Source organism: Schistocerca nitens, chromosome 1 (genome assembly GCF_023898315.1).
Source record: "Schistocerca nitens isolate TAMUIC-IGC-003100 chromosome 1, iqSchNite1.1, whole genome shotgun sequence".
NCBI lineage: Eukaryota > Metazoa > Arthropoda > Insecta > Orthoptera > Acrididae > Schistocerca > Schistocerca nitens.
In genome coordinates this window covers 661,088,442-661,112,245 of record NC_064614.1, presented here as the reverse complement: position 1 = coordinate 661,112,245, position 23,804 = coordinate 661,088,442, and the positions used below count along the sequence as shown (strand labels likewise).

The window sequence follows — 23,804 nt, the reverse complement described above, 5'->3', positions numbered from 1 at the left end:
TTAATCATTGCTAACACTTGGTTTAATAATCATAAAAGAAGGCTGTGTACATGGAAGAGACCTGGAGACACAGGAAGGTTTCAGATAGTTTATTTAATGGTTGGGCAGAGATTTAGGAACCAGATATTAAGTTGTGTAAGACATTTCCAGGGGCAGATATGGACTCTGACCTCAATTTGTTGGTCGTGAACTGTAGATTAGAGCTGAAGAAATTGCAAAAAGGTACAAAATTATGGAGATGGGATTTAGATAAGTTGAAAGAACCACAGGTTTTGGTGGGTTTAAGAGAGGACATCAGGCAACAGTTGACTAGAACAGGGGAAAGGAATGTAGTAAAAGATGAATGAGTAACTTCAGGAGATGAAATAGTGAAGGCAGCAGAAGATCAAGTAGGTAAAAAGACAACGCCTAGTAGAAATCCTTAGATAACACAAGGGATATTGAATTCAACTGATGAAAGGAGAAAATTTAAAAATGCAGCAAATCAAACAGGTTAAAGGGAATACAAATGTCTAAAAATGACACTGTGAGGAAGTACAAAATGGCTAAACAGGAATGGCTAAAAGACAAATGTAAAAATTTAGAAGCATATTTCACAAGGAGAAAGATAGATAATGCATACAGGAAAATTAGAGAGACCTTTGGGGGAAAGAGAAGCAGCTGTATGAATTTCAAGAGCTCAAATTTCCAGTCCAAAGCAAAGAAGGAAAAGCTGAAAGGTGAAAGGAGTTTGTAGAGAGTCTATACAAGGGAGATAAACTTGAATGCAATATTATAGAAAGGGAAGGGGATGTAGACAAACTTGAGATGGGAGATATAATACTGTGAGAAGAATTTGACAGAACTCTTAAAGACCTAAGTCAAAACACGGCCCTGGGGATAGACGATATTGTGTCAGAACTGCTGATAGCCTTGGGAGAGCCAGCCATGACAAAACTCTTCCATTTGGAGTGCAAGATCTGAAATACCGTCAGACTTCAAGAAGAATATAATAATACTAATTCCAAACAAAGCATGTGCTGACATGTGTGAAAATTACCAAATGATCAGTTCAAATAGTCATGGCTGCAAAATACTAACACAAGTTCTTTACAGAAGACTGGAAAAACTGCTAGACGCCAACTTCGAGAAAGATCAATTTTGACTCCGGAGAAATGCTGGAACATGTGAGGCAATACCGAACCTATGACTTGTCTTGGAAGATAGATTACTGAAAGACAAATCTACATCTATAGCATTTGTATGCTCATAGAAATCTTCTGACAATGTTGGCTGGAGTACTCTCTTAGAAATTCTGAAGGTAGCAGAGGTAAAATACAGGGAGCAAAAGACTATTTACAACTTGTGAAGAAACCAGATGGCAAGTATAAGCGTTGAGGGGTATGAAAGGGAGGCAGTGGTTGAGAAGGGAGTGAAACAGGATTGTAACCTATACCCGATGTTATTCAATCTGTATACTGAACAAGCAGTAAAGTAAATCAAAGAAAAATTTAAGTAAGAATTAAAGTTTGGGAGAAGAAATAAAAACTTTGAGGTTTGCCAATGACACTGTAACTCTATCAAAAACAGCAAAGGACTTGTAAAGAGCAGCTGAACAGAATGGACAGTGTCTTGAAAGGAGGATATAAGACCATCATCAACAAAAGCAAAACAAAGATAATGGAATGCAGTCGAATCAGATGGTGCTAAGGGAATTAGATAAGGAAATGAGACGCATAAAGCAGTAGATGAATTTTGGTATTTTGGCGGCATAATAACTGACAATGGCCAAAGCAGAGAGTAAATAAAATGTAGACTGGCAATGGTAAAAAGAAGCATTTCTGAAGAAAAGAAATTTCTTAAGCTTGAATATAGATTTAAGTGTTAGGAAGTCTTTTCTGAAGGTATTCGTGTGGAATGTAGCCATGTATGGAAGTGAAACATGGACGATAAACAGTCTCCACAAAAATAGAATAGAAGTTTTGGAATATGGTGCTACAGAAGAAAGTTGAAGATTGGATGGGTCGACCACATAACTAATGAGAAGGTACTGAATAGAACTGGGGTAACATGAAATTTGTGAAATAACTTGATCAAGAGAAGGGATCGGTTGATAGGACATCAAGGGATCATCAGTTTCGTATTGTAGGGAAGTGTGGGGAACAAGAATCACAAAGGGAGATCAAGAGATGAATACAGTAAGCAGATTCAGAAGGATGTAGGTTGCAGCAGTTACTTGGAGGTGAAGAGGCTTGCACAGGATAGAGTAGCATGGAGAGCTGCATCAAACCAGTCTTTGCACTGAAGATCACAACAACAACAAAAATGGTTCAAATGGCTCTGAGCACTTGGGGACTTAACATCTATGGTCATCAGTCCCCTAGAACTTAGAACTACTTAAACCTCACTAACCTAAGGACGTCACACAACACCCAGTCATCACGAGGCAGAGAAAATCCCTGACCCCGCTGGGAATCGAACCCGGACGCGGGAAGCGAGAATGCTACCGCACGACCACGAGTTGCGGACTCACAACAACAACAACAACAACAACAACCTGTACATGCTAATATTATCCACATGATGTATTACTTTAATATTTCCAGGAAATTTTGAAAACAATATCTTATTATCTGTCAGTTTTCACATATTTCATCAGCTCAATGAAACTTGTGTTTGATTACATGATTACAATTATTTGCATCTACATGTTCAATTAAGTTTTGTGGTAGTCTATTATGGAATGTTTACTGTCTTTCAGTGAGTATGATAATGGTGTATCTATTTTAAGGAGCTTGGAACAGTTCATTTTTTTGTAGGGTTTAGTCAAGTTCACAATTAAAATTTTCTTTACCACTATTAATAAGTTTATCATTTCCTGTGTAACACTGAAAATGTTATACCAAGTTTCAGCAGTGGTTTTCATATATTTTTTCCTGTACATAGCTCCGTATGTTTACTACTGAAATCTCATTACGACTGATGTTATGTGTGTTTTCTAAGCAGTTGAACAACAATTGATTGTGAGTAGGGCTTAGCTGACGTTCTGGGATTCATCGATGCTAATACTAGACAGATTCCCCTATCTGCTAAGGCTGACTGGCACAGATGAGGAGAATTTATTTACAATATGCCACAAAAGAAATATACTCAAAGATAAAAAAAAAATGACATGACATGAAGGAATTATCTGAATGGGATGGAAAATTATTACAATTTCAGAAAAATTGGATGATGTTTTCCAGAGAAAGAGCTTCACAAACTGTGCAAGACATTATTGCATTGGTCCACCTCTGGTCCTTATGCAAGCAGTTATTTGGCTTGGCACTGATTGACAGTGTTGTTGGATGCCCTCCTGAGGACCGAATTCTGTCCAACTAGCAAGTTAGACTGTTAAACTGCTGAGCTGGTTGGAGGGCCCTGCCCATAATGCTCCAAACATTCTCAATCGGGGAAAGATCTAGCAATCTTGCTGGCCAAGTTAGGGTTTGTAAAGCACAAAGACAAGCAGTAGAAACTTTCGCCATTTGCGATTGAAATGCAAGCCCACAATGGCTTGCCATCAAGGGAAACATAACAAAGGAGGCCACAGAATATCATTAACATACTGGTGTGCAGTAAAGGTGCTGCAGATGACAACCAAAATGGTTCTGTTATAAAAAGAAATGGCAGGCCACTCTATCACTCCTGCTTGTTGGGCCACTTGGTGGGCAACAGTCAAGTGTATCCCTCCACTGTCCAGGGCACCTCCAGACACATCTCTGCTGGTCATCATGGCTCAATTCAAAGCAAGACTCATCAATGAAGACAATTTTACTCCAGTTGATGAGAGTCTAGACCAAAATGATGTAACGAATTGTATGATCAAGTGTCGGAAGAATATCATACAGTAATTTGCATGCAGGGAACATCAACGAAATCTGAAGCATTCAAGCAAGTTGAGTTTTATTTGGATCTCATGGCATGATTTTATGACTGATTCAATAGTATCTTTCAAGAAAGGATAAAATACATGTATAGTGGTACTCAATCCATTGTAATTAATGACCTTCTCCCAACCAATCACTGAATAATAGTAGCGATGAAGCAAGCCATCACTGACATGAAGAAGGGTAATTATCAATGAAGTGAGGCAATGAACAAGGACTCTTGCAGGGTTCTGAAGCATTGTAGTTCAGCTCTCCATTTGGGTCCCACACAAAAAACCTTCACATTTATGGCTCCTGACGATGAGAGTGCACCATGTCCCCAGTTTTCAGCTACCGACATGTTTGTAGGTGTCACTGGGCACCAGCCTATGACTGAGCAAGTTGATTCATAGAATGCAGGAAAAAAGTAGTTACACTGCTTCCTCTTCTACATGATATAGGCATCAGGAAAAGTTAGAAGAAGGCGTCTTCCTCACTTGATGCCTATACCATTATAAATGCTATACCCTGGCACAATACCTTAATTAAAACTTCTTCAGTTTAGATAAGCTTGCTAACTGCCAAATGCTCTTTCACAAGTTCTATCCTAAGTGCTGTAGTGGGTGCCCTGTAGGCTTCTTGTGATCAAATCATTTATGCTGTTTTCTCTAGTATGTCTCTCTCTCCCTCACATTGTTTATTTTGCCTTTATTAATATTTTGTTGCAGAGATGGACCACAGTGAAAATGAATTTCATATTCAGTTACTCAGAAAGGTTCAAGGTCTTAGGGACTTTAATTTTGCAGTTTATTGAGCGACTAATGTCCAAGTTTTGTGGCACTTGAAAGAGTAATATATTGTGCTAAATTTACAGAGCAAGAACCAACTCATTTTGCCAACTTTTTTTATTAAGGAAACTACAATCAACCACCAATGGTAAACCATTCTTCTCAACCAAAAAATAATAAGGATCCCTTCTGGAGATCAACCAAATAACAACTAACCTACGAGGGCTATCCACAAAGTACATTACGTTTTGGAATTAAAAATAAATAAAGTATTGGAAATTTTTTTTATTATATACAGATGAAAGCCACACTTAAATACTACTTTTATACATAGTTGCCATTTAATTAAGGCACTTATCGTAGCGATGGACGAGCTTGGAAATTCCTTCGTCGTAAAATTCGGCCGCCTGTGCCTTCAACCACGTGGTTACCTCTTCTTGAAGCTGTGCGTCGTATTCAAAACGCTGCATAGCCAACCACTTCTTCATTTCTGGGAATAAGTGGAAGTCGCTCGGTGCCAGGTCAGGACTGTACGGCTGATGAGGAAACAACTCCCACTTAAAAGATTTGAGAACTTCACAAGTGGCATTTGCCGTGTGGGCCCGGGCGTTGTCGTGAATCAGCAAGATCTTTGAGTCCAACTTTCCCCTGTGCTTGTTTTGTATTGCTCTTCTGAGGTTGTGCAGAGTTTGGCAATACCTTTGAGAGTTTATTGTAGTGCCTCTTTCCAGGAAATCCACAAAAATCACACCTTTTCTGTCCCAAAAGACAGTCGCCACGTGGTTGAAGGTGCAGGCAGCCGAATTTTACGACGAAGGAATGTCCAAGCTCATCCATCGCTACGATAAGTGCCTTAATTTAAATGGCAACTATGTAGAAAAGTAGTATTTAAGTGTGGCTTTCACCAGTATATAATTAAAAAAATTTCCAATACTTCATTTATTTTTAATTCCAAAACGTAATGTACTTTGTCTCTATACCCACACAACTGTTCCACATCGAAGTTGGCTGTTAGTGGCTGATAGATAGCCTAACATGATGGAAGAGATGTATTATGATCATTGTGGAAGAGAGGATGGTTGAGGTGGCACATTGCTGGACTGGTTGATCTTCTCTGCATTTGGCGAGTCGAGAACTGCCCGCTGAATAGCCAGGCGCTGACTTATCTATCCCCGGGCGGAAGGATATTTCCGGAACGATTTGCACACACGTGATCACCAGGAAATAGTTCATTGATTGTCGTGCCCCCTTCCCCTGCTGCTGGTTGATGCCCTCTGATGGACGTTGGCCACACCTACATGTTTTTTTGTCAACCGTGGTACTGGCTTGAAAACGCTCGTGTCGGCCACACTTCGCAGCCGAGTTGGCAAGTTGCATTGCTGGTCTGTCAGCGATGTTGCCACTGCAGTAAGCATCTGTGGTGACTGCAGGATATTGAGAAGAGAATTGTTGAATTGTTAAAATTTAATATGAGCAGATTTTGCTTACCAAATACAAACTTTCAGATGAGTGTTGTGTGTTACCTAACAATCTCCCATGCAGCATCAATGGTAAATTTTTCTTGATACAGTTGACACAACAATACTGTCTGCATGTCTTGATAAGCTTGGGTATCTTCAGCTGTGTACAGCTCAGCAGCAGTGATAATGCAACACACACTGGCACTGATGGCAGCATCTCATGAATGCACTTATAGCAGTGTATTTGTTCCATTCTTATTGTAATGATTTTACTTACAGATATTTTTGATTTTCTGTGGCCATATATTATTACTGCACATAAAACATACTTATATCTGTTCCATAAAAACATGGGAGAACTGTCGTAAGTCAGTAACATCTTGCCACGATATTTCGGCACAAAGTCTTTTGGCCATCTTCAGGTGAGTACAGCTGTAGAAGTACTGGCAAATACGTGCTGAGCTCTGCTATTTAAAGCCAAAGGGGGCTGCAATGTGCATGCGCTGCGCATGTACTGTTTAGCATGTGTGTTCACAACTCCGTGCGCTGCACCTGGCGCCCTCCGCGGTGTACCATTATGTCCGATCGTGAGCAACATTGGGGCAGCCACCTATGACCTAGCAAAATTTCTGGCATCACTGCTTAAACCAGTTATAGGCAAATGTCCTCATCACATAAAAAACTCTAGTGATTTTATCAGCCGTATTCAGTCTTTACAGCTGCAAAGTAACGACTTGCTGGTCAGCCTGGACGTGGTTTCTCTCTTTACCAAGGTGCCTCTTGTAGATTTATTACACCTGATCAGTAATATGTTTGATGCAGATATTACAACGTTGTTTGAGCATACTCTCTCTTCTACATATTTTACATTCAACAATGAACTTTATGAACAATCTGACAGGGTCGCCATGGGGAGTCCTTTGTCTCCCCTGGTGGCAAATCTTTTTATGGAAGATTTTGAAGAGAGAGCTATCAACTCTGCCACTTTTAAACCGACAGTGTTTTGGCATTATGTGGATGACACCTTTATAGTATGGCCTCATGGTGTGGACCGTCTCCAGGAATTTTTACATCATATGAATTCCATACATGAAAATAGTAAGTTCACTATGGAAGCTGAAAAAGATGGTTGTTTGCCATTTTTAGATGTTCTGGTACGGCGCAAGAATGATGGCACACTTGGTCATTTGGTGTATAGGAAACCGAACCATACAGATTTGTATCTGCAAGCTACCAGTTGCCACCATCCGGCACAAACAATGGGTGTCCTTAAAACTTTAATCCACCATGCCCATACTATTTCTGACGTCGACAGTCTTCAAGCGGAACTGAAACACCTGCAAAAAGTATTCCTGATGAATGGCTTTTCAACTAAGCAAGTGAACAGAGCTATGCAGTCCTACAAACGACGCAACAAGGAAGAAGAAGAGGTCTTCAGGTCAATGGCTTATCTACCTTTTATTGGGGACATCTCATCACAGATAGGTAGAATATTGAGGAAGCATCAAGTTAGAGTCATCTTTCGCCCTCCTCCTAAAATATCATCACTGGTGGGATCCGTTAAGGATGACCTGGGCTTACGTAAATCAGGTGTCTACAAGATTCTGTGTGATTGCAGCAAGTCATATATAGGGCAGACAGCAAGAACGGTGCAGGAACGTATTGTGGAACACCAGCGGCATACTTGCCTTCTCCAACCCACCAAGTCCGCAATCACTGAACATTGCATTTCTACTAGCCTTCTATGAATTACAATGATACAAAAATTGTGGCTCAAACATCAAATTTCTGGAGTTCAATTATAAATGAATCCATAGAAATAAAATTGTCAGACAGCGAGACTCTTATCAATTGAGATAGCAGTTACCAGTTAAATTCTGCTTGGAATCCCGTTGTAGAGAAACTTTGTAATCAACGTAGTTATCGGTATAAAGATGAAGATCAATCTGATATCGAAATGCTAAGTTTTCACCGTGGAGGGCGCCAGGCACAGCGCATGGAGTTGTGAACGCACACGCTAAACAATACATGCGCAGCGCATGCGCAATGCAGCCCCCTTTGGCTTTAAATAGCAGAGCTCAGTACGTATTTGCCAGTACTTCTACAGATGTACTCACCTGACGATGGCCAAAAGACTTTGTGCCGAAATATCGTGGCAAGATGTTACTGACTTACGGCAGTTCTCCCGTGTTTTTATGGAACAATCAGCACGCCGGGAAAATTTCAAACATCACATACTTATATCTGTTTGAAATGTTGAGATGATACTGCCTGGAGGAAACAAACAAGAACAAATCTGCACAGTTACATGGCAACTGCATGTAGCATTTAAGGATCCAGAATTCCAATGAAGTAATTAGGTTTCATGTCCCTTGAATACCATTTTGTTTTACAATCGTATTGTTTGCTGATGTATTGCAAGCATAGCATGGATGTAGCAGATAGATGCTGAACAAGATGAGTATATGACAGTCAGCATATGCAGGCCATGAGATTCATGGGGCTCATCAAGTATGGTAGTTTTAGAGCACATGAAATGGCAGCCAGCTATTTTGCTCAAGCTCGCTCTACATCTACATTTATACTCCACAAGCCACCCAACGGTGTGTGACGGAGGGTACTTAGGTGCTCTATGCAGAAGTGAATAAAGAGGTGGCATGAGAGAGAGAGATAATCGGCCGGCTTCAAGAATCAGGCTAATGAAAAATGTTGATGCCTCAGCAAGGATCAAGGCAGCATGTTAGCTGACACCTATATGAAAATCTGTTTTTGAATGCCATCCAGCTTATGAAAGAAACCAATTTACCTGCATGCTCATTAACTGTTTGCAATGCCTGACTGGATGCTGGGCTTAGAGCCCATAGGACTGCCAATAAAAAGGCCTTCTCTGATGATCACAAACTCTATATGCTTGCCTTTTCTGAACTGAATGTAGACCATGGTGTGCACCTTGACTGGCACCACATCATCTTTCCACATTAGTCAATATTTAGCTCAGTGAATGAAGGGTCAGTGATGATCTTTCGGCCACTGGGAGCACATGACAACTAACACTATGTGGTGCAACATTTGTGTGTTAGCAGCATCACAGTCTCATGCTGGGAGCAGCTATCATCAGATAGGATGGGGATACTTCACCAAATTTATGGTCTTCTCACTGTGGATCATTATGTGCACATCATGAAGTATACTATAATGCCAAGTGTGAGGATGCACTATCCCAATGGAGTGATTCAGTTCAGAAGGACCACTCACCAGTTCACACGAGTCGAATCATTCACTCAGCAATGGTTGTCATAAAAGACTGATGTCGACCTGATCAAGTGGCTTGTTTATGTGCTGGACTTGAATTCCATTAATAATTGTGGGCCAAAGTGATGCATTACACGAACTTAACAGTGGCCGACACTGGCCCCATGAACAGCTGACCAACTGTGGGACCTAATGTTGGATACATAGGAGAGCCTCATAGATGATGGGACATATATCCAGAGGCTGACTGCTCCCATACCTCACTGGATAAGGTAGGTAACTGACGCTAATGGTGGGTGGACCTAATACTAGCCTCAGCCATGATGTGTAACTTTCCTCATCTAATATTACTCTACTTTGTTTTACAAATGGCTCTGAGCACTATGGGACTTAACTTCTGAGGTGATCAGTCCCCTAGAACTTAGAACTACTTAAACCTAACTAAGCTAAGGACACCACACACATCCATGCCCGTGGCAGGATTTGGACCTGCGACCATAGCGGTCGCACGGTTCCAGACTGTAGTGCCTAGAACCACTCGGCCACTCCAGCCAACTTTGTTTTACAATAATTGATATAACTGTATGTTTGTTAAAAGGAAATCTACATAAAATCATTGAACGTTAAATTTTATTTATTGAATTCATTCTACTTAACACTTAATAAATATAAATTTGAAATAAAAGAACAAAGAAGTCCATTTGAATTAGAAATTATATGCTAAAATGATGCAGTCAGAGAAAACACTTCATATCAACCAATATAAGAACAGATAAATCCTAAAATAATAATACTCTCTTCCCTACAGCCATTCAGACATTTTCTGTGTTTACTGTGCAAAAGAAGTGCATTCAGGGCTTATAAAAGCTCTTTTTCAAGATAACATTCTTCAGGAACATAGGGATAGCATTCCATGCACTGTGTTCATTTCTCTCTGTCAGCCTTCAGAGAAACAACCACTGCAAAATACGAGGTGCTATCCAAACTTTTCAGGACTGGTGCCGCCACCTGTTGAAAACCTTCCCTTTGGACTAATGGTCACCATCACCCTCAAAGTAGTTGGTTGGTTGGTTTGTGGGGTTGAAGGGACCCGAGCTGCAAAGGTTATTGGTCCCCTCAAAGTAGTTCCCATCCGCATGTACACACTGGTCCCAGCGCTTCTGCCACTGGTCAAACTTTTCTGGAAATCCTATTCTTTGAGGGTGTTTATCACCGCCAGCTAAGCTTCTTGAATCCTCTCTAGAGTGTTGAACCGATGGCCTTTCAACTTGAATTTGTTTTGGGAATAGTGTGAAGTTGCAAGGTGCCCAATCAGGCATGGTGGGTGGGGTACAACCACCATGTTATTTTTTGCCAAAAAAGGACATGTGACAGGGCATGTTGTCATGATGCAGCAGCCAGTTCCTGTGATGTCAAAGTTTGGGCCGTTGTTGCCGCACATTTTCATGGAGCCATCGCAAAATGTCACAGTAGTATGGGGAATTCACTGTTTGGTTGGGTGGTACGAATTCGTTGTAAACAATTCCCTTGGTATCAAAGAAAATGATGATCCTCCTCTTTGCTCTTCACCTGTCTTAGTTTTTTGGGTCTTGGAGAGCCCGGGCTCTTCCACTGGGACGAATGTTGCTTTGTCTCTGGGTCATAACCGTAAATCCAGCTCTCATCCCCAGTGATAGTGCATGACAAGAAGTTTGCATCATCAGATGTGGTCTGATGGAGGTCTGTGCACACTTCAACATGCTGTGCCTTCTGATCGGCAATCAAGATCCTTGGCACAAATTTTGCGGCGACACGATGCATGCCCAATTCATCAGTCAATATTCGTTGACTTGTCCCATAACCAATACCTACTTCATCTGCAAGGTCTTGAATGGTTCGGTGTTGATCCACACGAACCAACTGTTGAAGTTTGGAAACAATATCTGGCGCTGTGCGGCTAAAGGGCCTTCCAGTGTGAGCATCAATCTTCGATGGCTGTACGGCCGGCCCTGAACCAAGCATGCCACTCAAACACATGTGTACAGCTCATTCTCTGTCCCCCAAACACTTGTTGAATCATTGCAAGGGTCTCCGTAACACTTTTCTCGAGATTTGCACAGAATTTGATACACATGTGCTGTTCTGTTTGCGGATCCATCTTAAAATTGCCACACACCAAACACAGAGTATTATGGAAATCACTGTGGACACACAACACATCCTCCCAGCTCAATGCCATTCCACACACTGACTCATCAGATATGCAGTTCTCACCACCTAGTGGTGCAAAGATCTACTACTACTACTTTCCAGTTGGCAGCATCAGTCCCGAAAATTTTGGATTCCGCCTCGTATGAATTCAGTGTGTTCTCCTTCAGATTGCACATCTGAAGTGTCTTCAATAAACTTTGTATCAGACTCTGAATTATTGGAAGTTTAGGTTTCTTGAGTTTTTCTCTTTTTCTTTTCTAAGAACTAACTTTTGCTTCTATCCCCTTTGCTACTGCTACAGTTTTCTTCTCTTTGAATAGTTTCAAATGTGCCCAGAATCAAAACAATGTTAGCTGCTTAACAGAGTCAGAAAGCTCTGATTTTACTAGGGCTGATGTCTCTTGGTGGGGCTTGCTGATTTTGTAATTTGGCCAGATACCATTTGGATTCACATTTATTCCTTTGCATATTTTATGTCAAACTGCTTGTGTATTACAAAGTCATTGTCTCTAAGTATATGTCTGTTACATGGGAAGGGACCAGTTTTCCAGAGGCCATTTATAGCACTTTCCTTTGTTACTACTGTCAAGCAGGCCATTTCAAATAACATTGTAATCAAAAATGAGGTTACAACTTGACCTAGGTTATTTGTCCACCAAGTTTCTACCACCTGACAATGATGTGTTTTAACAGTTGCATAAATTCCACACAAGAGGCTGCATTTTATGTGTGGAATGAGGTGAAAAAATGATATGGACACTGTTTTCTCTTACTTTGTCTAGCAGATGTGGACACTATCTTCTCTTATTTTGTCTATCACACAAATGATGCCCTTCAAAATTTACCAATTTCACTTCCACAAGCTTTTGAAGCAGGATCCTTCTGGCAGGAGGAGGAGCCACTGGCTCCTAAAGCTAATCCTTTCATGTGTGTTTGCCTGCCGCTGCTTGATGAGTATACTTTTTTATCTGTCCATTTACAAAATATTATACAGTGCGTGTACTAATATTCTATACTGTCACATCTTAGGATATCATTGGTGTACATATTAGCAATAACCCATCTTGCACTAGAAACCTAGCATCATAATCTCAGGCTTGTTTTGAAGAACAATTCATTATACTGAATGGGGAAAAAGATTACTTTGTGACTCATTAATATTGATGTAACAGCTACTCAACTTTAGTTAATAAGCCCTACATGTACGTACACCTAAAAACATGGAGTTCAACGCTTTTAAAATAAAGGATTCTTGACAAGGCCCAGCTCTGCAATGGGCTTATTGTCACAGCTCTACACCTCAGGCACTGTGAGACCTAATTTCTGATACTTCCAACAGAGCTGAGTGCTTACTTTAATCAGAATCTAGCTGTCTCACAGTAACAAACTTTCCCATAAAAGGCACCTTTCCTCTGTATTCAAAATCATTTTCAATAATAATAGCATCATTTGGATAAATTAACAACAAAGTCAAATAAGAACATAAACAGTCATTTTCTCAAATAAAATTCTAGCTGCAGTTAGGCAGTTAGTGCATTCCATCACCTGGTGTCTGTAGTTTCTCATCCGCAGATCAGCAGATCACCAAAATTAGTGAGTTATATTTTTCTTGAAATTTAGGGAGAAATGAAACACAATTTCCATTGGAAAACTATTATCTACACTTGTCCTGTCAATTAGGAAACTGTAGTAACACTGTTCACGTTACGTCGCACTTCACTTAGCGTAGACCGGGACTGTGTCCTAGGCATGCCCGACGTTAACTTACTGGGCATGGCCCGTGCTGCCGGAGTTGTTGCTGTTGTTCTTGTTGTTACGCCGGCAGAGGTCGCGTCCGAATTCTCGCGTGCCCTCTGGCGGACGGGACTCTACTTGCGGCAACTACCGCCCGTGACGCGCCGTGCCAATGTGCGCCTCCCGCGATCTTTCTGGTGGCTACTACACTCCTCCTCCTTCGGGGGGTGAAGCCACTGTGATCCACTGCGTCGGAAGGTGGAGCGTCGGGCAGGAGCGATGACCTCCACATCCATTGGATGGCCGGAGTTGAGGGGATCTGCCAACCCTCGAGCCGGAACCTTCGAATACGGCTGGAAGTGACCCACACGAAGAGGCCCCCGTCGTCCCACAACCGGAGCTCGGGACAGAATGGGTGACAAGCTGTCGAACTCCGGATCCTGTTCCACCTCGGGAGGGGCAAGACCCAGTGACGGGGACGAAGGGGAAGGGACGACCACAGGTGAACTAGCCCCTTGAGAAACCGGGCCTGCTAGGGGGGCTGGCTCTCGCTGGGGCATCTCGAATGATGTCGATGCCGGTGCTGGAGCTACTGGAGGCTGCCAAGGCTGAGAACCATCGCAGGGCGGCAGAGTCACAGCGGGGAGAGGAGGTAACGTCCCCTGTGAAACCAATACAGGTGCCGGCAATGGGGAAGCCGGTGTCCGAGAGGTCGGAGGGTGGGTGCCCGAACGTGGACATAGCTGATTTTGGTGACGACATACCACCCGATCCCCCGCCTGCAAGGTATAGAGCCGGCGGCCATTTCGGCGCAGGACCACTGCCGGTATCCAACATGGACTGCGACCAAATCCACGGGCCCAGACCGACATACCCAGTGGAAAGCCAGGTACTCCGTCTTGTGAAGACTGGCGAGGACCAGGCCGGAGGAGGTGCAGCAGAGTCCTAGATTGACGCCCATGGAGGAGCTCTGCGGGGATGCGTTCGCCCATTGGTGTGGTCCGGTATGCCGTCAAGAAAAACGTCAAGGCTTCCAGAAAAACGTCAAGGCTTCCTCTGCAGGAAATTCGTGCACATACTTTTTCATCTGCGTCTTAAATGTGCGCACCATGCGCTCGGCTTCCCCATTCGATTGTGGATGGAAGGGGGGAGAGCAAACGTGCCGAATACCGAAGTGCCTATAAAAATCCTGGAAGGTCTGCGAAATAAACTGCGGTCCATTGTCTGAGACCAGGGTGATTGGCAGACCTTCCACAGAAAAGATTTTTGCTAGTGCCTGGATTGCAACTTCTGAAGTGGTTGAGGAGCAGCGAACCACATATGGGAATCGGGAATAAGCATCAATGACAATGAGCCAAAAGCCATTGAGAAACGGGCCTGCAAAATCGATGTGAACACGTTCCCATGCTTGGGTTGCCGGCGGCCATGAAGAGAACGCTGCCCCGGGAGATGCTTGTTGGCTCGCACACTGGGAACAGGCGGCCACTAAGTGCTCGATTTCTCTGTCAATACCGGGCCAGTACACAGGTCTGCGAGCCAAGGTTTTAGTATGGGAAACACCCCAGTGTCCCGCATGTAATAACGTGAGGACCTCCCTTCGTAAACCTGCAGGAACAACCACGCGAGGAGCTGTATCATCGGTAGCCAGAAGGAGAACTCCTTCCAAGACCGAGAGGCGGTCTCGTAGAAGAAAATAATTACGAAGAGGGTCCGAGGCCCGGCCCGGAGGGCGGGACGACCACCCCTGCTGAATGAGGAGAACTACTTGCCGGAGAACCGGGTCAGCCGCCGTTTCCCTGACGACTCGAGAACTAGTGATCGGGAAGCCATCAACTGCTTGGCGGGACGCCACATCCAAATGAAAACACATAATCTCCTCTCGATCGAACGTAGGATCCGGGCCCACCGGAAGACGGGAAAGAGCGTCGGCGTTGGCATGCTGTCCTGTAGGGCAAAAATGAATGTCATAATGGTACTTAGAGAGGAACAAGGCCCAGCGCTGTAGTCTGTGGGCCGCCCTATCCAGAATCTGAGAGGCGGGGCCAAATAACGATATTAACGGCTTATGGTCAGTGATTAACTGAAACTTCGTGCCATACAAGAAAGGGTGAAACTTGGTAACAGCGTAGACAATGGCCAAAGCCTCTTTTTCCACCTGGGAGTAATGGGCCTGCGCGAGACTAAGCGTTTTAGACGCAAACGCCAGTGGTTGCTCGGAACCATCTGCGTTGCGATGGGCCAGGACCGCCCCCACCCCATACTGCGAAGCATCTGTAGCCAGGACCAACGGCTTATGGGGATCAAAAGTAGCCAAACAAGGGGCTGAAGCGAGGAGGCCCTGCAACGAGGTGAATGCTCGCGAGCATGCAGGCGACCAATCAAAAGGAACACCCTTGTGCAGAAGGCAGTACAGGGGGTGGGCTATAGTGGAAGCCCTGGGAATGAACCGGTGGTAATAGACTATCTTGCCTAAAAAAGCTTGTAACTCTTTCAGCGAAGTGGGCCGAGGAAGGTTGACGATACCTTGGACCAAACTTCCTAGTGGCTGGATGCCATGCCGAGATATGGTGTAGCCCACATACTCAATGGACGGTTGGAAGAAGGTTGACTTATGCAGGTTGCAACGCAAGCCCACAGACCTGAATTTGAGAAAGAGGGTGCGAAGGTTGTGCAAGTGTTCCTTCGTGCTGCGGCCTGTGACAATTATGTCATCCAGGTAATTAATACAATGAGGGATTGTCGACGTGACATGCTCAAGATAACGCTGGAATATCGCCGGGGCACTGGATATTCCAAAAGCCAACCGCTGGTATTGGTAAAGGCCAAACGGGGTGTTGACGACCGCCAGCCGTTTGGAGTCCTCATCAAGTGGTATCTGATGATAAGCCTCCGACAGATCGATTTTCGAAAAATATTGGCCTCCCGCCACGGCGGAGAACAATTCATCAGCACGAGGCAAAGGATAGGTGTCCACCACCAATTGGGAATTAATGGTGGCCTTGAAATCGCCACAAAGACGTAAGTTTCCCGAGGGCTTCTTGACTATAACGAGGGGCTAAGCCCACTCACTGGAAGAAACGGGAAGAACGACCCCTAGGGCTGTCAGCCGGTCTAGCTCTTCCTTTGCCTGAGGGCGGAGAGCCAAGGGGATCTGTCTCGTGCGGAGAAAACGCGGGCGAGCCGACGCCTTCAACGTTAAGTGAGCTTCAAAATCGGAAACACGCCCCAGGCCCTCCTCAAAAATATCTGGAAAGTCTGAGATCAAAGATTCCAATGAGTGATAGGGAACGTCTTCGGAGACCAGGTTAGCGGAGCTCGCATCACTGACAACAATAAAAGTAATAGGCCGAGTGACTGATTTGTAAGTCACGTTGGTAGTGAATTGACCCAGTAGGGGAATGAACTGTTTACCATAACCGTGTAGACGCCGGTAAACTGGCGCCAATGGGGGCGATCCAAGGTCGGAATAAGTTTGTGCATTCAACAACGAAACTGCCGCACCCGTATCTACTTGCAGTTGTAACCGGCGCGACCGAACCGACACCTCGATAAAGAGTTTGCATGCCGATGCATCGGGAGCCTGGCCCGATGAAACTTCCTGAATGTCAACGTCCATGTCCTCTGTACTTGCTTCCTTCGATTCTTTCGAGGCTGAGCGGCAAACTTTAGCAATGTGACCTTTTTTATTACATTTGCTACAAACGGTCCAACGCCGGGGGCACTCTGACCGATCATGATGTATATAGCACGACGCACAGGACGGCAACAGGGGCCGGCGGCCGGAATTCTGCTTACGCGCCGTGCGGGAGCGGCCGTAACAGCCGGATTGTACCGCTCGCACGTCGTCCACCCCGGACACCGTGGACGCGGCCGCGCCGCCCTGAACCTCCACGACGTCGCACCATGCTTCCAGCTGTTGACCTGCTGCGTGAGAGACTTCATACGATTGAGCAATGGACAGGACTTCTTCGAGGGAAGGGTCTTCTAACTGCAGGGCCCGTTGCCGGACCTCCCTATCAGGGGCCGAACGAACAATGACGTCGCGTACCATAACGTGGGCATACGACTCTCGCGACTGCTCCGTGACAAAATGACACTTGCGACTAAGACCGTGCAGGGTAGCGGCCCATGCCCGGTAAGACTGATGGGACTGTTTCTTGCATTGATAGAACTCGACCCTAGCCACCACAACATGCGTGCGGCGGCGATAATAGGAAGACAGCAATGAACACAATGCGTCAAAAGACAAGGACGAGGGTTCCTGCAACGGCGCTAGCTGCCGCAAAACTTGATACAGCGAGGGAGATATCCAAGACAAGAAGAGAGCACGACATACCTCCGCATTGGCAACATGAAACGCCTGGAAATGCTGTCGAAGGCGTTGTTCATAGGCGTCCCAATCCTCCGCCGTCTCGTCATACGGGGGAAAGGGAGGGGGGAACTGCGCCGGAGCAGATGGCGTGGAGAGCAACGCCGGAAGCACTTGTTTCATGGTGGCCATGAGCTCCGTCTGCTGCGCCACCAAAACCTGCACCAAATCCTCCATGCCGTGGAGAAGCTGCGAAACCGGAACAACAACGCAACACGCGAAAGAACGACCCTACTCATCGCCAATTGTGTAGTAACACTGTTCACGTTACGTCGCACTTCACTTAGCGTAGACCGGGACTGTGTCCTAGGCATTCCCGATGTTAACTCACTGGACATGGCCCGTGATGCCGGAGTTGTTGTTGTTGTTCTTGTTGTTACGCCGGCAGAGGTCGCGTCCGAATTCTCGCGTGCCCTCTGGTGGACGGGACTCTACTTGCGGCAACTACCGCCCGTGACGCGCCGTGCCAATGTGCGCCTCCCGCGATCTTTCTGGTGGCTACTACAGAAACCATGTAGTCTTATTAGCTGCAAGTCTTTTTTGGATCATTATACACCTCCAACCAGATTTTAATAAATATTGTCTTAAAGAATTTAAATGACTTATTCAGATCTTCTATGCCGAATAGTTGAGCATATTCTTCCCAGCATATTTGTAAATTTGCTTTGAGACCAAAATTTATGATCTCATCATTAAGTATTTATCCTCTCTCACTCAATTTCATCCTAGTATTTTTTTTTTTTCTGTTGCATCTGCTTTCCCATTCCATCTGCTACTTCTGTGAACTGTTTTATGCTTAAACTTTATCTTCAGCAACTTAATTTTCGCCTGATTATATCAAAACTGAGAGTGATAATGAATCTTAATATACCTGAATAAAAGGGCAAAAGGATTCCTGTTGACCTTGGCACATATTAGAGTGTGTAACTTGAAAAAAAGTACATCATTACTGGTTTCAGTTGCGCCAAAGAATTGAACAATTAGGTACGTAGTTACTCTCTCATACACTTGTAATTCAAATTTCGTAATTTGATCTAAAATTACTTACTCCTCAAAATAATAATATTCTCTCGTTCCTATAAAATGAGCATCATAAAAACAACTTGGGTAAATTTTGTTTAGAATTTTAAGAATTCTTTGATTTAATTTTTGTTAGCTTGTATTAAAATTCTTCTCTTAAAGATTACAAATAATATGTACCAATGTTGTTCTTATAACGACAAGAGAAGCAACCACAGAAAGGCCATTGGCACCAACCACGACAGGGACAAAAAATATTGGCCAGATGGCAGAACCAAACTCTGATTTAATGAGTGATGAGGAAGCACTTTGCTTTGAGTTACCGGCACAGCTAAGCTAACACCTCCTTCAAACTGCATTTAACTATGGACATCAGATCACTAAAAGTTTTGAGATCGTTGATGATGTCCTATACTTCCATGTATAATGCTTAACTGGCATTATTTTCCACTGTAGTGTGTGGTACATCTGGCTGGTATGATAATATGTTGCTGAATGTGCTGCCACAATTTGTGACATGGCTGTACATGTTGAGAATGTCTGATATGGGACTTAGCCTTTTTTGTGCTAACAGTTTTGTTTTGTTGACTGTTCATCTTTAATAACTGTAAATCACTGTTAACATTTTGGGAAATGACAAATTCTAGTGCAAAACAAGTGTTATAATATTTTCATTTTTGTATGAGTATGACCTAGTTGTTTGTGGTATGAACTGTCATTACAGACAATAAACAATTACTGTTCATTTGACTGTCTCACTTCATTACTCGTGCAATTGATCCTCTCACTTCAAGACTCAATTAATTTAAATGCAGCTAGCATTCAAGAGAATTATATTCTTTCAGCTCTACATCATTTTTTGTTTTATTGCACAGAGGTACACAAAACAACAAACAGAAACACTCATAGTCTGACTGCCAGCAGCCAAACCCAAGTGCTTCCAGATCATGAACTAGTCACATACAGTCCACAGCCCAAACAACACACAGATGCTCTGTCTGTAGAATGTCCACTAAAAGAATTATGAGGTGCAGAAGTCACTGTAGACAAGAACTGTGAAGGAAATAGTTGTTTCCTTTACCTTTTGAACTATCGAAATAAAGTCAAAATAATATAACATGCAACACGTCTAAATTTAAAATTTTTCTTCTGTTTGCAAGTTTAGATTTTGGACATTAATATACCAAAGATTATACTACAGTTTATGTGCAAGGTAGAGTTTACACAAAAGTATGTATAAGAAGTAACAATCATAATACCACTGCCCACATGTAAGTAATCTGCACACAATTCTTAGGCGTTATGCCACTGGCCTAGCAGTTTTCCAAGACTCTCTGACAATGACAAATTTGTCATTGACAGAAATTTTTATTTCTTTTTTCACAATTAAAAGCTGAAAACAACAGTTCGATTCAATGCACACTATTCAAAGTTTCCGCTTCCTACAGTGGATTCGAAGAGGAGTAATGTTTTTACAGTACACCAAGATTTTCTGTCATCTGCTGGCTGCTGCAAAGAATTTCAGTTACTCCCTTACCTGCTGTAAAGATTTTCAGCTACTCCCTTACCTGATTTTGTACTGATTCCGTAAGTCTTTTCATATATATCTCTACTTGGCAGCAGGTAGTGACTTGTAGGAGCACTACGACCTTTGGCATGCGCTATTTCCTCTAGCTCCTCTTTCAGTTCCTGAAATGCTGACTTAAGTGGAGGCTGTATCATTGCACGTACCTAAAAAGTTTAAAAAATTATTTCTTGTTTACAAAGCAAGGGTTTATTAACTAATTTATTTTCTATAATATGCAATTAGTGTTTGCTTTTGTTTGCATAAATGCTTCATTGAAGATTCTTTTTATTGTATTCATCTCTGAACAAGAGGAAATAATTAGCAGTTACAAAGCAGAAGATGTAATAATATTAACTATAGTAGTCCTTGGTTCATTTTTGTTCAATCACTCTACATATCAAAAACACATAAATATACTAATATAATAGAGGGAAACATTCCACGTGGGAAAAATATATCTAAAAACAAAGATGATGTGACTTACCAAACGAAAGCATTGGTATGTTGATAGACACACAAATAAACGCAAACACACACAAAATTCAAGCTTTTGCAACCCACGGTTGCTTCATCAGGAAAGAGGGAAGAAGAGGGAAAGATGAAAGGATGTGGGTTTTAAGGGAGAGGGAAAGGAGTCATTCCAATCCCGGGAGCGGAAAGACTTACCTTAGGGGGAAAAAAAAGGACAGGTATACACTCGCACACGCACACATATCCATCCACACATATACAGACACAAGCAGACATTTGTAAAGGCCTTTACAAATGTCTGCTTGTTTCTATATGTGTGCGGATGGATATGTGTGTGTGTGTGCAAGTGTATACCTGTCCTTTTTTCCCCCTAAGGTAAGTCTTTCCGCTCCCAGGATTGGAATCTTTACAAATGTCTGCTTGTGTCTGTATATGTGCAGAGGATGTAGGTTGCAGGAGGTACTGGGAGATGAAGAAGCTTGCACAGGATAGAGTAGCATGGAGAGCTGCATCAAACCAGTCTCTGGAATGAAGATCACAACAACAACTACAACAACAACAACCATCTCAGCAGACACCGAAAGGTCACGGTGATGAAAAACTTTAGGTCCTAATTCGTCATCCAGATGCATGGGAAAACATGGAGAGCACACTCTAAGGAGGTTAGTAAAGTGTCCAAACAGAGACTCCTCTAGGCGCATTCTAACTGCTAATCCCACAAAGGGAAAAGTGTTGTGGGGTCAGTACCCCTCGTATGCAAAAAGAAATTGGTAAATTGGAAGATTCAAAAACTGTGAGATGGAGATTCCATAAGTGAGCAAACGTTGGTATCACTGGAACTAAGAAGGAAGATACCTGCTTCAACAAGGAGACTTTCTACAGGTCTGGTTTGAAAGGTGCCAGTGGCCAGTCTTATCCTCCAATGGTGGAAGGGGTCCAACAATTTCAAAGCTGACCCTTTCAATGAGCCATAAACCTGGCAACCATAGTCCAAACCAGGCCCAGTAATTATGTAGAAGAGCAGTGTGAATCACACCCAAAGGTATATGGGTAAGGAAGTACACAGTATTAAGCTTTCACATGCAGATGGTCTTTAGCTGATGAACACAGGGCAGTATGTCAGCTTTTTACCAAACAGGAGCCCCAAAAATCAAGACTATACAAGAACACAAGTGCTAAGTACCCAAGAAAAATTCTGCATCAGGATGAACTAGGGTATGAGGATAAAAATTCGTGATACGCCTTCTCACACGAGAGAATTGGAAGCCATGGAAAAGGGTCCAAGCAGAGGCCCTTCAGATGGTGCTTTATGGCTGGTCTTCAGTGAAGGCTACGGAGTGAGATTAATACTAATTACAGTTTGTTGATATACAGTGCAGGGGCAACCAGTGAGCTGACAGAGGTTAGTAGCCCATTGAGGGCAGTATGGAAGAGTGTAGCCCCCACCATGAACCCTGAGTGCTGCAGTTCTCTTGGACAAGTGGGGAGCCAAGTTATGTTCCAACTCTAACCTAAAACAACCAATGTGATAAAAACTCAAAATAAAAATAGGCAGGGAGCCTCAAAATGCCAAGTCATGGAGGGTGAGTAAAATATGACGACGACAAGCAGTGTCGTATGTCTCATGTGGATAAAAAAAAATACTGCAATGAGGTGTTGGTATTTAGAAAAGGCATGTCAGACTACTGTTTTCAGCCTAACCAGATCATTGGTTGTGGATACTTCTCCCAGAAACAACACTGATGGGGGGACAAAAAACCCTGAGATTTGAGAACCCAGGATAAACATTGGGCTACTATCCTTTCAAGCAGTTTGCAGAGCATGTTTGTGAAGCTAATTGATCAGCAGATGGCAATGGCTACTTGGTTTTTCCCAGGTTTAAGGATTGGGATGATGATACTATCTTGCCATTGTGCAGGTAAAACATCTTCTAATCTAATACAGTTGAAGACCCTGAGTAGTAGTAATCTTTGAGTAACAGTCAATGTTGGATCATCTGATTATGAGTCTAATCAGGGCCTGGAATCTTATTGTGTGATGGGGCCAGGGCCTGAAACAGTTCCCAGTCAGTGAATGATTCATTATATAATTCAATGTGATAGATGTAAAAGACAGGGGAATATCTTCAACTTTTCTTTTACGTGTTTGAAAGATAGATGGGTAAAAGCAGGACTCCAATGTAACAGCAAAGGGGGCCGCGAGTTGTTTTGCACTAACTGACGCAAGGGTAGATATGCCATTACAAAGGAGGAGACCCAGGAATGTTGTTGATCTTTGTCAGACTAGTAGATTATGGGAGCTTGGTACACAACTGAAATGAAGAGGCATACATTCCTTAGGAGGAGAAGCAGTGCTTGCAGCTCTCCTCCTTATGGCATGTAATTAGATAGTGAACCTTTGTATGGAATGCTGGTCGGTGGAGAATGTCACCTGAGACACTGCAGGGTTGTTGCAATATCTTTGGTCCACCATGGGACATCAGCTGGTGACACAGTGGGCCCTTACAAAGGCGGATAGCAGAACCAGTGGTGTGGATGATCTTGTCAGAGAAGTCTCCCTCAACCTTGTCAGTCCAATCTGACAGAGGGGGCAGAGGTATACAACTGCCAGTTGGTTCTTCAGAGTGCCCAACATGGAATACAGTCCAATGGGCAGCGACAAGGAAGTGACAGGATCACTGCAAAGTGGTCACTGTCACATGTATCATCATGCACTGACTGTTGTAATGAAGCCACAAGATTAGGGGAAGAGATGGGGAGGTTGAAAGCTGAAAAGGTGCCATGAGTGACACTAAAGTGGGTAGGAGTACCCTCACTGTGGAGAGACAGCTCAAGATCAGAAAGAAGGTGGGCAATAAGGAGGTTCCTACCAGATGATGTGGTACTTCCCTACAAGGAATAGTGCACACTGAAATCCCCAAATACAATAAAGGGGCAGGGGGGAGGGGAGGGGGAAGTTGCTGAATTAAGGTGGTCTTCTCAAAGTAAGTAAGTGCTCTATCTGGAGGTAAACAAACACTACCCAAAGTGATCACTGGGGCCATTAGCAATTTCACCACATTGCCTC

The 23,804-nt window shown here is 43.4% G+C and overlaps 1 protein-coding gene across 1 annotated transcript in view; it reads right to left on the bottom strand.

The window, feature by feature from the left end:
* The window catches only part of LOC126194263 (uncharacterized), an 86,858-nt gene that overhangs the window by 2,718 nt on the left and 60,336 nt on the right, over positions 1-23,804 (bottom strand). The window contains exon 3 of the mRNA XM_049932755.1: positions 20,269-20,431. Within this exon, the coding sequence (XP_049788712.1) occupies positions 20,269-20,431 (163 nt within the window). The remainder of the gene's footprint in view (positions 1-20,268; positions 20,432-23,804) is intronic.